At 34.2% G+C, this 16,158-nt stretch overlaps 1 protein-coding gene across 1 annotated transcript in view; it reads right to left on the bottom strand.

Annotated features, from left to right (window-relative positions):
* Positions 1–634: 634 nt before the first annotated feature.
* The window catches only part of LOC140059229 (uncharacterized), a 34,338-nt gene continuing 18,814 nt past the window's right edge, over positions 635–16,158 (bottom strand). Inside the window, exons 4-8 of the mRNA XM_072105097.1 lie at positions 7,242–7,313; positions 5,243–5,360; positions 3,262–3,343; positions 2,614–2,838; positions 635–2,230 (exon numbers count right to left, since the gene is read on the bottom strand). Coding sequence (XP_071961198.1) covers positions 1,826–2,230; positions 2,614–2,838; positions 3,262–3,343; positions 5,243–5,360; positions 7,242–7,313 — 902 coding nt within the window. The 3' untranslated portion in view covers positions 635–1,825. The remainder of the gene's footprint in view (positions 2,231–2,613; positions 2,839–3,261; positions 3,344–5,242; positions 5,361–7,241; positions 7,314–16,158) is intronic.

Below are 16,158 nucleotides of genomic sequence, written 5' to 3'. Positions count from 1 at the left end.
GAGGATAACACCCAGGGCTCTGAAAAAGGTTTGTCAACCGAGTCACACACTTAAAATATGCGTGTATCAAAGTTTTGCCTCATTAGTATTCATAGGTTATGTAGTTATGCAAATTATTTGAATCATTAGGCCTTATTCTATAGACGAATGCCATCCTTAATAATTAAGGCCCGTCTACTACGGATAATCAACAATATATTACATTTTCCATACAGAAAACAAAATAGACTTTTAAAGTTTTCATCTTAGATAGGATCCTATTTATACTGCATGCATTCGTAAGGTGTCCAATCATTTGACGTCATAATCAATAAGAATCTATTGTATCAATATATAAAATGTTGTCGATGATGTCATTTCATTGGATTTTTTTAAAGTATTATCGAACACAGTACAATGGTTATCCTATATGGTTTTTGTTTTCTGTAAGAATGATAAATATATTATATCTATTTATGGTCGATCGTTATCGGCCTTAGTATAAACGAACCTTTATCATCAGGGCATTTGCATATCACTAAAAAGTAGCGTCATCATCCATGTGAACGCATACTAGAATATACAACATTTTCCACCATAAAAAACAATAATAAACACTGGATATTTTAAAAGACTTTTATTAACAACAACGTTTATCAATGTTGACATTCCAACCGTTCTTTTAATTATCGTAAAAATGTGTCGATATAGAATTTAGATAATTGAAAAATAAAAGGCCTATACCAATTTGTAAATTGTATTATGCAAATTAAACTTTAACAAATGTGAATTGACAGTTCAACCTCTATTAATGGGACACATTCGGGACCAAACGAAGGTCTCCACCCCTTTAATAAGTTTTGTACTTGGCTCTGCCTACACTATCAAACGTAATGTGACAAACAAATGTTGTGTTCATGTAATATGGGCATGATGATGTCATATCAGTATCGTATTTGGGCACATCAAACTAGTTTGATAGTGTAGACAGAGTTTAAGTGTTAAACACATATTACTTCTCGTTGTTTTATGAGAAAGTGTCCTATGAACAGAGGTGGTGTCCCAAATACTACTGTATATTAAATGGCAAAAGCATTGATTCCAGATCTAACAACTGTGTTCGATCAGAACATTGTTTACGTCAGGTAGAAGAGATGCTTTATGAACTGTTTCAATAAAACATTACGTTTAACAAATTTTATAATTTTTGGAATGGGTTAGTTAAATACGAACTTGGTACACAAAACGGCTTATCTTTGCATAATTTAACGTTATCATCATTTTACAACATTTGTGATTCAGTTAGCAAAATATATCTTGTTAGTATGTACAACAATACGAAAATTAACTAGCAATGTTATTGCTATACAAGTCTTATATAAAAGGTTTTAGCAAAGAAATTCAGTAAAATTTTATTATTTAGAAGGCCGCATCGCAGTCAACAATAATGAACACACTGACAAATGCATTGTATGTAACATACCCTGATTAAAACATTCCATATATCATTTAAACAAAAACCAAAAAAGCATACCCATTGTAGACAACTTCGGCACCAAACAATGTTCCACGTGAATTTCCTCTTCCTGAGCTTGGTTCCAACTAGGACGTAACACAATGACGTAAGCGCAATACAAGCGATTGACCAATCAAAAGCGATGGGTTATTCGAACTGTCGCTTGGGATTGGTCAACTCGCTTGCGTTGCGTAACGTCCTAGTGGGAACCAAGCTCTAAAACAATGTTTTATATATTTGTCCTTATAACCAAAATGTAAGTTGCAAATATGTTATCCACCAAATGTAAGTTTAAACATTTTGTTATAATGTCTAGTTCGCGGTACTGTGTCATACATTCAAAATAACATCATGTTCTATAACACCAGTTTCGTCTGTTTGTCCGTTAAAATCAACAGCCGTTTCAATAGAACTGCTAGGATCTGTACAAGTTTGTTCCACGGATGTGGCTGCCGTTTCATCAACCTTCGTTGCAATTGCATTTATCGTTGGATCAGCACTCGACGGGCCTTCCGCAGCAGCAGCACTAGTTGTATTTCGTTTTTGGCGGTAGAGGTTAAGAAACGCTGAGCTAGTACAAATGCGTCGACCGACGCTATTAAAACGCTTTCCTAAGGCAGACGTTTTTATTTCACTCGATGAAACTTTACGTGACGGTGGCGCTTTCCTTTTCGAGTGAATATGTTGCGTATAAGACGGTGTCCATTTTCCAAATGAATCGTGGTCAGATATATCCTAAAAAATAACAAAAAAATTGTTTGTTAAATAACGAAACACCAATGCGCCACTATTAAGCCTGGTTTTTACTTGGACGCAACGCAAGGACCAATCACGACAGTTCGACGGATGATCTATTGTGTCGTGATTGGTCAACTAACTTGCGGGACGGGATTCTCTTACGTCATCCAAGTTATGTGCAATTAAAATAGGTTTGACTGTCATCCGACCTATTCTCACATAAATAGGCAAATCATGTAATACAGTATGCTGATATAGGCTGACATGTGATGCTGTATCATTGAATTAGCCTATGATACAGTACTAGGTATCCATAATTGTACAGTGCCGAGAATCGGTTCATCGTCCATGAAATAAAAAATGCGGCAAAAGAAACAAACCTCTTCATCATTTTCATTTAATCGTTCTAACGTCGTTTCCGCAATAGTAACTTTTATTGATGGCGCCCTCGACTCCCATTTAGGATGAAGAAAAGACTCCCGAGATCCAGACAGAGAATCAATGAAGTCCTCGTCACTGCTCAGGCGTGATCTCTCCGGGAATTCGTTGTCGCATTTTGGCACATCCTCTGGCCTAGCTTTTATACGAGGCATATTATAACACTCCTGAAAACAAAAAACAAACCTGGAAATCGATGTCTTATAATAATAAAGTACAGCTTTCAAAATATTAAATTACAAAATTAATTGTTGCCAACAGATAAAGCAACTTCTTATTTTAAAACTATTAACTAAAATATTAGGCCTACGGTGTACTCAATCTTCTGGAGTGCCTGGTACTACATTGTTGACATTTTTACAAATCGAACTAGCTTCGAATTCGAGATCGAATCTGTTAGTAATTAATTTTTCGAGATACAGTACTATGAAGGTGTCATGCACTATTTAAGTAGGAATTATTTCTTTTCCTTCTTATCAGTGAACATTGATAGGGCTAAGTAGAGCAACCTTCATCATCGACTCGGTTGCGACAATGTTGCTCCATTATTTTTGTCGAAGCTAGAAGTGTAGAAAAACACACAAACTTACCATTAAAGTTCTTCTAACTCCGGCTACTTCGTGTGCATAGTGTTTAGATTGTAAAATAAAATGCTGCTCTTTTCCTTGCTTTCTGTAAAAACACATAAATAAAGCTTTTTTCTATACTACCAAACTAGTTTTACAAAAAAAAATGTGATGTGCCTAAATATGGTAGTGATATGACATCATCATGTCCATATATGGGCACATAACATTTTTTTGTCACATAAAAAGTTTGATAGTGTAGACAAAGCTTAAAAGATAAAACGTTTATTCAATGCTAATAAAATAATTCTGTATGTATCTTGAATAATACATTTAAATGGAGCCAAAATTCTAAGAGCAGTTTTACGATTATGTACTGTCGTATACATATCTTACTTTTCATGCATTTTTCATAATAATGTTAAGATTGAATTCTGTTTCAGGGGTTTCGCACACCTATTCTTCTTGACTTCTTTAGGCATAACATGTAAAACCTCTCACGGAGATTAGATCATAGAAAAAAAATATTCGTGCCTTGGTACATAAAATGACGTGCATTCGTGTGTAGCATTGTGATTTGTATGTTAAGTATTTAATACATTTGAGATAACTTTCGATAGTCAGTTAGAATCTATCTAGTGACATCCAGTGATTAGCGATAGTCTGTTAGAATCTATCTAGTGACTTGCGATTGTCAGTTAGAATCTATCTAGTTACATCTAGTGACTTGCGATAGTCAGTTAGAATCTATCTAGTGACATCTGGGGACTTGCGAATTGCAATAGTCAGTTAGAATCTATCTAGTGACTTGCGATAGTCAATTAGAATCTATCTAGTGACATCTAGTGACTTGCGATAATCAGTTAGAATCTATATAATGACATCTGGTGACTTGCGATAGTCAGTTAAAATCTATCTAGTGACATCTGCAGAATCGGGTGTACATTACAGTATTGCATTATTATCATGGACTTTGGCTGCAAAAAACGCGTACCCGAATTTGCCTTAAGAATTGATAGACGAGTAGGCCATCATCGGCTCTAACTACTGTCGCATATTAAGGAATAAAATGGAATTTTGACGTATTTTTGTAAAGCATAATAACAATAATTATAATTATATGAATTTAATAAATGATGTGACAAGATCTAGTCCTTCACAAACAAGAAAACGTATCACAAGAGACCTTGTGATGAAATTTGTCAGCAATAAGTGTTCTCTGCATCAGCCTACTGACACCTCAATAATTAACCGTTTCATATTAAATATCAGAATCAAATACGGTGGATTTTTATCATGTGATATACAACTAATTTGATCTACATCATTCCCATGTCACCAGTGCTGTATCTCTACAAGTATCATAGCCAAATTCCTTAATACAGCGTCTGACGTGTATCACATGTGATGTAACATGGAATGTTTAGGATTTAGGTTAATATTTGGCTCTACGATTATGATGAGTTACATGTAAAACACATAGGATACTATATCACGAAATTTGCCTAGATACTGATTAAATTAAGACTATACCAAAAATCAGCTAAGTAAAGTAGCATTTTATTTTAATCGCAATTTGACTTCTAATTCCTATTATTTGTCGAGGAATACATTATGCGGCTGCTGACTAATGTAATGGTAATCACAATTATCTCACGAAACACACAAACAAAACTCTCGATTCATTATGTAAACCAGACTTTGCAGTCAATTCTTGGTACTGTATCTATACAGTATCATAGACACATTCTGTGATACAGCATATTATGTGTTACACATGTGCCGCGTGTATCATAGGCCCTAACTTGTAAAATAACGATACAGGCGTTACATGTTACATTAGTTTAAATATACCATTTTGAGATTAAAAAAAAACACATAGGGTAATTCCCTTATTACTTGTCAATCACATTATCAACACTCTTCTTAGACTAACTAAACATAAACATTTTGACCTTTAAAGATAAGCGAAGTTAATCAATGCACCGCGCATTTCTTTTTTTACCTTTTTTGTTTTCGTTTCTCAAAAGCAGAATAAACAAAAATAATACATAGTACAAGACTGGCACTTAAACAAATCAGCCATATATGAAACTCTAGTAGCCCGTCTTCTTCGAAATCTTCTGCAAAATATAATTGAACGTAATTATAAAAAATTAATGAGCGAAGGAGAAGCAACTACAGTGTTTAGTATTGTATACTACTAACAGAAGGTTTGGTAATTACTAATAAGCTGGGTTGTTTCTTAAGCTCCGTCCACACTATCAAACTTTATGTGACAAAAAAATGTGTTGTGCCTATATATGGAAATGATGATGTCATATCACTACTATGTGGGCATATCACTACAATAGTTGGGCACATCAAACTTTTTTGTCACATAAAGTTTGATAGTGTAGACAGAGCTTTATATAAAAAAAAAACAAAAGGCAATCAAATAAAAAATGTATTTTAAGTTCGTTACTTTATTTACTATCTATAGACCAATCATAACTACAGAACATTCGGCGTCCACCCCTCCTCACCTCACAGAGTCATAGACTGGCATGGTTTGGACATTGAACGTGTGCATTTTGATACTTGTCAGAGGCGGACCTTTTCATTCAGCACACTTCTCTTCTACCCACTCCCTTAGCCTTAATATTCATATCAATACAGTATTAATAATTATTATAGTTAGCGATACAAAACTATAGTAATAACTGTAATATAATATACTGTGCTGTCCCTAGAGATCAATTAATGCAATCGTCTGCTATCAATATGACATCTATGATGATATTTATGTCATTTGACCTTTTGGAATTATTACGACCAGGTGTACGACAGATGTTAAAATATCTAATACCTAAATATGTAATTTCAAAATATGATATTATTTGCATAATGATTTATGACACATTGAACTTTAAATTGAAGATACTAGACGTTTCTCTTCTTCTCGTTCATCTGATAGAAAAAGAACTAGAAATATCTAGAAAAAAAAGTTTTTAAAATGGCAGACGGTATCTCTGACTTAACGGCTTGGATACCTAGCGTGTATGTCTGGGCGAGTTATGCCCATATGGACATGATGATGTCATATCACCACCATATTTAGGCATATCACACTTTTTTTGTCAAACTAGTTTGATAGTGTAGACAGACATTTAGAATAAGAGTTTTGATCTTGTTAGGTGTACTATACGAACTATCTGTTACGATCTTCAAATCTCTTAACTAAATTGGAGAAAATCCTAATTAATGTGATTTTCCGTTTTGTATTGTTGTTTGATTTATATATTGATTTTTTTTTAAATAAAGTGATCAATCAATGTGTAACAAACATGTTTCGTGGAAACACACTGTTCTAATATGATAATAATCATCCAAGCACTTCAATTCGAAGGTTTCTGCGAACGGCGTGTTTATCCATGGTTAGTGTAGGAGATAGAGCAGGCCTATCTTTATGTCGATACAACGGTTATTAATATAACATTAACAATACGTTCGAATAGGAACTCTATAGATAATTCTATCTTTCATTGTTAAGCCTTGTCTACACTATCAAACTTTATGTGACAAAAAGTTTGATTTTGGAGACAGAGCTTTACTCATTATTCACTGTCACTAGTATTATATTTTTGTAAATATTTATATGTTTGATAGTTTTTCACTCTTCCCTGGTTTTAGTACCTAATTTTCTTCTAAATTGAATTGATATAAAAGTTATAAGCAGTAAGCAGGCCTATAGTACTTTGATGCAATAAAACAGATATTTTATGTCCGAATATAAACATTTTAATAGGGTTTTAATAGCCCTTTTTATCACATACACACAGTACTAAACTATTTGTATTGATTTTATTTGATAGTACAGATATGACGGCGGCAATTATTACAACTGTCTGTTATTAAATGATTTAAAGGCAATATACTAAACTAAATAATGAATGTTTATGAGTGCAATGGTACAAATTAATTTATGAACTGAAAGGAAGAAATTTAAAAGCAGAATATTTTACCTAAATCGTATGCTGTAGAGTTGGCTTCAGACGAATTATTTATATCCTCCATGTTGCTGATCTCTTTTATTGCTGTAAGAAAAGAAATACGTCATAATCATCGTTAAATCATTATACTATAATGCACGGTTAGTTAAAATGTGCTCTAAAGGCGTGTGAAGATTCACATGGCATTTTATGTGCACTCTTTCCCGATTTGCTTTCTATACCCGTACTATGAAACGCGATAACTACCAAAAAAAATAGCAAATAGGTATCATAGCTGATCTTTGAGTGTTGTCAAACCATAATCCGAAATTAGTACACAAAGTAATTGATAGTACTGTATTGGCCTTAAGTTAACGAAAATAATTCTTCACATTTATTGAAAGTTGAAGATGTGGAGTGAATATCATAGTATTGTCCGATCTGTTGTAGTTTTTCTTATTATTGATATAGTAAATAGAAGGAAACAATGAATAACAGTTTAAGACGAGTTATTAGGATGTGAGCAGGTGATAAAAACAAATCCAAGCAGCTTATTGCGCCCCCGTTGTTGGGATTATTACTAAGTGGAGTAATTAAATTATTTATTTTATCGGAATGTTATGAACAGTACGTCGAAGTAGTGATTGATGATGTAATTTGTACACTACCCACTCCCTATTGAAATAATGTAGATTTTGCGAGGTCCGTGCTAAATATATTCAGATTTTACAATTACAAGTCAATACTTCCGACTATCTGCACTAGGCTTCTTCTTCGGTATGCTTAGCAAACAAACGTTGCATGAAAATGTCTTAAATAAAGAGTAAACAGTTATATGAAATTACATATATAGAATTAAGAAACACAGTAATGAATGTGAAAGTGTACTATTATTGTACTATTGGTTTTATTATATAAGAAAGTGTAACCAACGATTTTTATAACGAATAAATAATGCAATTGAAGGAACATCAATTTTTGAAGAAGGCTTGCAAAAATTATAAATGAGAAAATAAATATAATGAGAATATAACAAGAGTATTAGTTAGTTATTACTAACATTATTTTATTTATATTCTATGCATTCGGATGGGATGTAAAGCCGTTGGTCCCGTGTAGGCCTACTGCAGTACACGTTAAAGAACTTGGTACACTATTCGAAAAGAGTAGGGGATCGTCTCCCAGTATCCTCATCTGGTAGGCGCTGTACTGCTGGCTGTCGTGGGTACGGTCCGCGAAGGGCCTAATCCGAATTTCTTCAGTTTCCAGTTAAACTTGAGGACCAGAATAATTGAACATTTATAGTGGGACACACCCACCAAAGAGAAAAAAAAAGTTAAAATTATTACAACGGTCTACAACCGTTGTAGTCGTAATAGGCCTATTTCAAAAATACGTTACCAATATCTTACGTTGATGGAAAGAAAACAATTACAAACTATTTATGCCTTCATAATGCACACGTAAAATATCATTTTAACCCATCGTGCGGTTTCCGAGACTTTAATAAACATTGAAAACCGTGCATTTACGTCTATTTTACATTGGTTATAAATACAGCAGACTCCTATTTATTAAGAGGACAACTTCGGGACTTAGTGCTTAAGGGGTGTCTGTAGTAGTATTAAAACATGCCCATATCGTTCGTTTCTTTTATAGGGAAGTTGCCATTTAATTAATCGTAGGCCTTCTGCCGTATCTATGCTTCACAGATAGCATGTCTACAGGGCATATGAAAAAAATGCTATCTCCATCGGAATCCAATGTTAAGTAGTCGAGCGATAAGGTGGGGCACCAACCAAAGTTAAGCGAATGGCTAATGCGCCTGCAGAATACAGGAGACTATTTCTACTATCTTGGGTAGTCGGACAATTCTATTGATAATAGGCGTATACACAGCAGAACGATTGTGCATTCTGCCTGCAATTATACATACGTGTGTTTTCATGTAAAAACAATTCGCTTTGGGAACATTACTTGGGGTTAGACTGGTGAATGGTTAAATTATATTTATCAAGAATGATGGACTAAAATGCGAAAGAGAATGAGTTGTGACGTCACTGTCGATTCACCCCGAATTAGATACTACTAGTAAAAATTGTTTACTCTAACTGGTATTAAGTACATATCTGACTTCTTTGACCTAATGATACCGTATGATATCAATTATTTATAAATGAACTGTCAACAAACTTAATTGATTTTAGATTTAGATATAACCCATCCACTACTGTACAACGGATGCAAAACTTGTTTACACAAATGAATAGATTATTATTAAGTATCTGTAACTGCAGCTGGCGTGTACATAACACGATATAAAAACGGTAGAAACGTCATCAAGTAAATTTATCACAGGTTCCTAAACTACTTCATTCTTGTTTACACTGACGGCAAAAGTCCTCTGAACTTGTTGATATCAATTAATGTTATCAAGTAATAAACGCATTAAGCTTTGTCTGAACTATCAAACTTTATGTGACAAAAAATGTGATGTGCCCATATATGGAGATGGTGATGTCATATTACTACCCTATTTGGCTTATCACTATCATATTTGGGCACATCACACTTTTTTTGTCAAACTAATTTGATAGTGTAGACAGAGCTTTACATTCACTTAAGAATACCAAATGAATATCCAAGAAGATTCACTTTTTCAAGAAATTGTGTTATCCCGCTCTTTGCATATAACTAAACACGTATTCATCCAGTTTGGTTATCACTTGGACGCAATGCAATGACGTAGGCGCGCCACAACCAATATTTGACCAATCACGACGCGGTGGAACAACATTGTCAGTTGTGATTGGTCAATCTACGTCGTTGAGCTACGTCCAAGTGGGAAACCAAGCTTAACGAAATACTGTAGGTAGTAGGCCTAAACACCAAACTAGATGGGGACGGGCCAACTATTTCGAAGATAAGACCTATATCACTGGATAATTGGATTGTGCTGATACGTGAGAGACAAACAAAGATAGACAGACACACTGACTGACTAAAAACGATCCGTTTGCATTTCTTATAAGAAGCAAAGGTTACAAAATTAATACTAAGTCATTTATTTTCGCGATCAAATACAAAGAGTGAGAAAACATAATTACGTGGTTTCTAATTTATAATTTTTATGCATTATTAAATCATTGTAACCTGGGATATAACCACGTGAAACAGGAATTCGAGAACCAACTGGCGTGTGCGTTGAAATAACGTTAATTGTTACGTATGCGTCAATTACGTTTTTACTTAAGAATAATTATACACCCGATTCGCTGCAATATATTTCCACATACGGCATTTTTATATTCGGTGAAGCAAATATGCATTCAGTGTTACACGTATCACATTTGACACCTGTATTATGTTTAGGTTTATAGCCACGATACAGACGTTATTTGTGATATATATGACACTGTATCACAGAATCTGTCTAAGACACATATACAGATACAGTAGCACTGCGGAAAATCGGCGAAATATCATATCATAAAAATCAATGACGCGTATAAATAAGAGCTTAATCTTATTCAAATACAATTTACTTATTTTAATTATTCATTAAAACAACTCGCATATGATATAAAGTATGGGTGTAATATTTACATAACATAATTGTATAAGAAATTAGTCTATATATTCACTGAGGTGTATTACATTATTATTTTATGTTGCCAAGGTCAATATTGAAAAATGACTTTTATTATTAATGCAGTCACCCTTACACGACCCCCTAAGGTCTCAATCTTCTATTATTAATGCAGTCACCCTTACACGACCCTCTAAGGTCTCAATAATTAATCAATATTAATACGGGAGAAAAGGTCAACTATTATTATACAGGTCAAATTTAAAATTATACTATTCATTGCATTTTCCGGGCAACTTTTGTAAAACTATCGTAATCAATTTTTATTTGCGTTTTAATTTTGTATACGCATGTACACAGGCAGTGTTTCACGTGTTTCTTCCTTTCAGGGTGAATTATTATGACGATCAATATATATCCAGATGCTAGCTATCTGAGACAAACGGGTTGGATATAATTAAATAAGTTTCTGTTTAAAGTTCACCTTCAGGCATGAATTTCAGGTATAATTTTTGAATACAATGTACATAAATTCAAAATGTGTAACAGAAATCATTACGAAACAACATGAATTTCTTCTAAAATGGTCATACAGAATTGAGCAAATATCTTTAAAAACCTTTGTTTTCTGTAGTTAGATAGTTCAATCTGATTACCATATTTAGTCATTCTCTATACAATTGAAAAAAGTTTTTTAAAAAGTCGCCAAATTCAGAAAATGAAAATCTGCAATTGAATTAAAAAAAAAACACCAAAATTAAAGTTACCACATATTTTTAAAATAAAAAAATGTCTCTCTATTTTAAACATTTGTGTACAAACGAATAGAGATTTACTGTTTAATTTAAACTGTCCTTCATCCCATGTTTATTTTAAAAAGAAATATTTCTTACAAAAAACGCCGCTTATCTCACGATAACTACCGTCTACATGCATCTCAATATATCAGCAAACGTTTTCATAGACTCTCTATTCCCAGACGTGCTTTGGAGTATGCGCATGCCCAGTTGGATATTCCGAATACTCATTTTCCAGCCGTAGTAAACTATAAGCTACCGCATGGTAACTGTTTCCCAATGCTTCTCTTGAATATAACTGCCTAAAAAAAGCGGCGTGAAAAAAAAATCGTATTCCTATCAACCTATCAATAATAATAACAAATCTTAACCAAGTTATAACGGAAACTGAAGATCGACAATTATTGGAATGTATAATTGTTTTGCATGCACCTGGCTTTTAATAATTTTAAAAATAAACCTTATATAACTTAAAGATATACACCATTGAATTATGTTTTACATTATTCATTCTGAAGAGAATGAGAAACGGGCAAATTAATTGCGTTATTCTGTACACATTCAATCACATATAGAAGCAAGCCAAAGGCATCGTTTAGTTCGATCACTGAAGACAAACATTAAGAAAGAATATTGTTGACACTTGGACGACGAACAACAACACGATTGACGTATTTTTCATAGAATTGGTTCACTTCTGACAATTTAACCAATCACAAGCGATGGATTATTTGAACTGTCCCCTGCCATTGGTCAACTCGTTTGCGTTGCGTTTACGTCAGTTGCCTTGCGTCATGGTGGGAACCAAGCTTAGCTCATGTTGTTGAATATTTACTACTGAATGAAACCAGTAGACGGGCGTACTATTTACAGCTTCGGGACCCAACAAAGTGCCTCCTTAATAGGGATGTAGGCATACCCAGTTATAGTGTTAACATATTTCCCTTTATTAAAGTTTCCCCCTTAATAGGGATGTAGGCATACCCAGTTATAGTGTTAACATATTTCCCTTTATTAAAGTTTCCCCCTTAATAGGGATGTAGGCATACCCAGTTATAGTGTTAACATATTTCCCTTTATTAAAGTTTCCCCCTTAATAGGGATGTAGGCATACCCAGTTATAGTGTTAACATATTTCCCTTTATTAAAGTTTCCCCCTTAATAGGGATGTAGGCATACCCAGTTATAGTGTTAACATATTTCCCTTGATTAAAGTTTCCCCCTTAATAGGGATGTAGGCATACCCAGTTATAGTGTTAACATATTTCCCTTTATTAAAGTTTCCCCCTTAATAGGGATGTAGGCATACCCAGTTATAGTGTTAACATATTTCCCTTTATTAAAGTTTCCCCCTTAATAGGGATGTAGGCATACCCAGTTATAGTGTTAACATATTTCCCTTTATTAAAGTTTCCCCCTTAATAGGGATGTAGGCATACCCAGTTATAGTGTTAACATATTTCCCTTTATTAAAGTTTCCCCCTTAATAGGGATGTAGGCATACCCAGTTATAGTGTTAACATATTTCCCTTTATTAAAGTTTCCCCCTTAATAGGGATGTAGGCATACCCAGTTATAGTGTTAACATATTTCCCTTTATTAAAGTATTTCCCTTTATTAAAGTTTCCCCCTTAATAGGGATGTAGGCATACCCAGTTATAGTGTTAACATATTTCCCTTTATTAAAGTTTCCCCCTTAATAGGGATGTAGGCATACCCAGTTATAGTGTTAACATATTTCCCTTTATTAAAGTTTCCCCCTTAATAGGGATGTAGGCATACCCAGTTATAGTGTTAACATATTTCCCTTTATTAAAGTTTCCCCCTTAATAGGGATGTAGGCATACCCAGTTATAGTGTTAACATATTTCCCTTTATTAAAGTTTCCCCCTTAATAGGGATGTAGGCATACCCAGTTATAGTGTTAACATATTTCCCTTTATTAAAGTTTCCCCCTTAATAGGGATGTAGGCATACCCAGTTATAGTGTTAACATATTTCCCTTTATTAAAGTTTCCCCCTTAATAGGGATGTAGGCATACCCAGTTATAGTGTTAACATATTTCCCTTTATTAAAGTTTCCCCCTTAATAGGGATGTAGGCATACCCAGTTATAGTGTTAACATATTTCCCTTTATTAAAGTTTCCCCCTTAATAGGGATGTAGGCATACCCAGTTATAGTGTTAACATATTTCCCTTTATTAAAGTTTCCCCCTTAATGGGGTGTCCCGAAGGAGGGGGTTCACTATATTTACGACAGTTCTATTACACCGAATGAGTAATCGAGTGTAGTTAGTGAGATACTGTAGGCCCTACATAGATTCGGTGTAGAATTTCCGTTATTTCTAATGTTACCAATGTTTTACCTGACAGCATTATATAGCTAAAAAGCATAATGTAAATGTTCGATTTATTCTAACTAATTTGCAAGCAATAAGGTAACCTATTTACAGAACAAGAGTTGCATAAACAGGTTTGCTTGCTAATAATAATTGATGCTGCCATATTCATGTGCCGTATCTAAAGTCTACACACCCTGGGGTAACCTTAGTAAGTTTAATTTGAAATTATTTTGGTAACAATAATTATACTATCGACATTTTAACATCAATATCGCATATGCTTTTCATTTTTTCAGAATTTAAATGACTAATTAAATTTAAAACAATAATGTACCAAGTTCAAAGTGTTGAGAAAATTATCTAGAGATACGTAAACGCTAATAAGAACGATACGTAAACGCTAATACGAACGATGACGTACTGTAAACGCTAATATGAACGATACGTAAACGCTAATAAGAACGAAACGTAAACGCTAATAAGAACGATGCGTAAACGCTAATAAGAACGATACGTAAACGCTAATAAGAACGATACGTAAACGCTGATAGGAACGATACGTACATGCTGATAATTACGATACGTTAACGTTGATAAGAACAATACGTAAACGCTAATAAGATCGATACGTAAACGCTAATAAGAACGATACGTAACGCTGATAGGAACGATACGTACATGCTGATAATTACGATACGTAAACGTTGATAATAACGATACGTAAACGCTAATAAGATCGATATATAAACACTAAGAACGTCTAAGTAATTACAAAATGTAAACGTTAAGGATAACGTCTTTTGAGAAGTAAATGCAAAAAACCGACTAGGAATATGAAAATGCTAAGGCAAACATCTAGCGTAAACACTCAGAACGTATGTGACTTGTACGTTAACGCTAAGAAACTTGATTGATACGTAACGTCTAGAGATAAGCAAACGCTAGGGAGAACGCCTATACGTTACATGTAAACACTAAGATGAACGCACACAAACGTATACACGTAAACTCTAAGAAGAACGTCAAACAGAAATAAACACAGATACATTTTACCTGAAAGATTTTGTTGTGTCCCTCAACTAAAATGTTGCACGCGTTGTATATAGCTTTACTTGACCATACTTATGCTATGCAATCTATCTAATCTCAGTGTAGGAGTTCACATTTTTTTCACTTAAAATTCTAACTTTACTACAACACGGGATTATTCGAATGAAAAATATGTACTGTATAATTATTTTTTGTTGATATATTGGTTAAACACTTGAGTGTCTTAAATCCAGAATAACCATACGACTAAATTATACTATCATTATGACCGTCAAAAACCATAGAATCTTATGACACATTTATTAGGATTATATTCTAACAAGAAGTGTACTTAAAGAATGTGTTTTTTAAACCCATACTTAACCTTAGATCGCGTTGACGTGTTTGCCTTAGAAAACACAGTACGAACGTATTCCTCTTAGCAATTTCCTCTTCAGGATCGTAGTTTCTCAATACTGTAGTAGGGTACACACCGTACCTACTCGACATAAATATGTCAAATGACGTAATCAATAGATTCTAAATAAACTCACTTCAAACCTGACCCATGCGAGGCCCGAGTTTCTGTATACTAAAGCTTGGTTCCCACTAGAACGCAACGCAAGGACGTAGACGCAACGCAAGCGTTTTAACCAATGACAAGCGAAGTTATAGACAGTGAGCAATGACAAGCGAATAAGCCATCGCTTGTGATTGGTCAATTCACTTGCGTTGCGTTACGTCCTTGCGTTGCGTCGCTAGTGAGAACCACGCTTTATACAGGAAGTCGAATGACGTAATCAAAACATTCTAAATGAACTTCAAACCTAACCCATGCGGGCCCGAGGTTCTGTATACTTATACAGGAAGTCGAATGACGTAATCAACACATTCTAAATGAACTTCAAACCTGACCCATAAAGCTTGGTTCCCACTAGAACGTAACGCAATGACGTAAACGCAACGCAAGCGCGTTGACCAATGACAAGCGAAGTTATAGACAGTTAGCAATCACAAGCGAATAAGCCATCGCTTGTGATTGGTCAATTCACTTGCGTTGCGTTACGTCCTTGCGTTGCGTCGCTAGTGGGAACCACGCTTAAGGGGCCCGAGGTTCTGTATACATATTAACATAAAAGGAAGTCGAATGACGTAATCAATACATTATCAATGAACTTCAAACCTGACCTAT

Source organism: Antedon mediterranea, chromosome 9, assembly GCF_964355755.1.
Source record: "Antedon mediterranea chromosome 9, ecAntMedi1.1, whole genome shotgun sequence".
Taxonomy (NCBI): domain Eukaryota; kingdom Metazoa; phylum Echinodermata; class Crinoidea; order Comatulida; family Antedonidae; genus Antedon; species Antedon mediterranea.
Note: the sequence above shows the minus strand (reverse complement) of the source record. Positions and strands in the feature narration are given on the sequence as shown.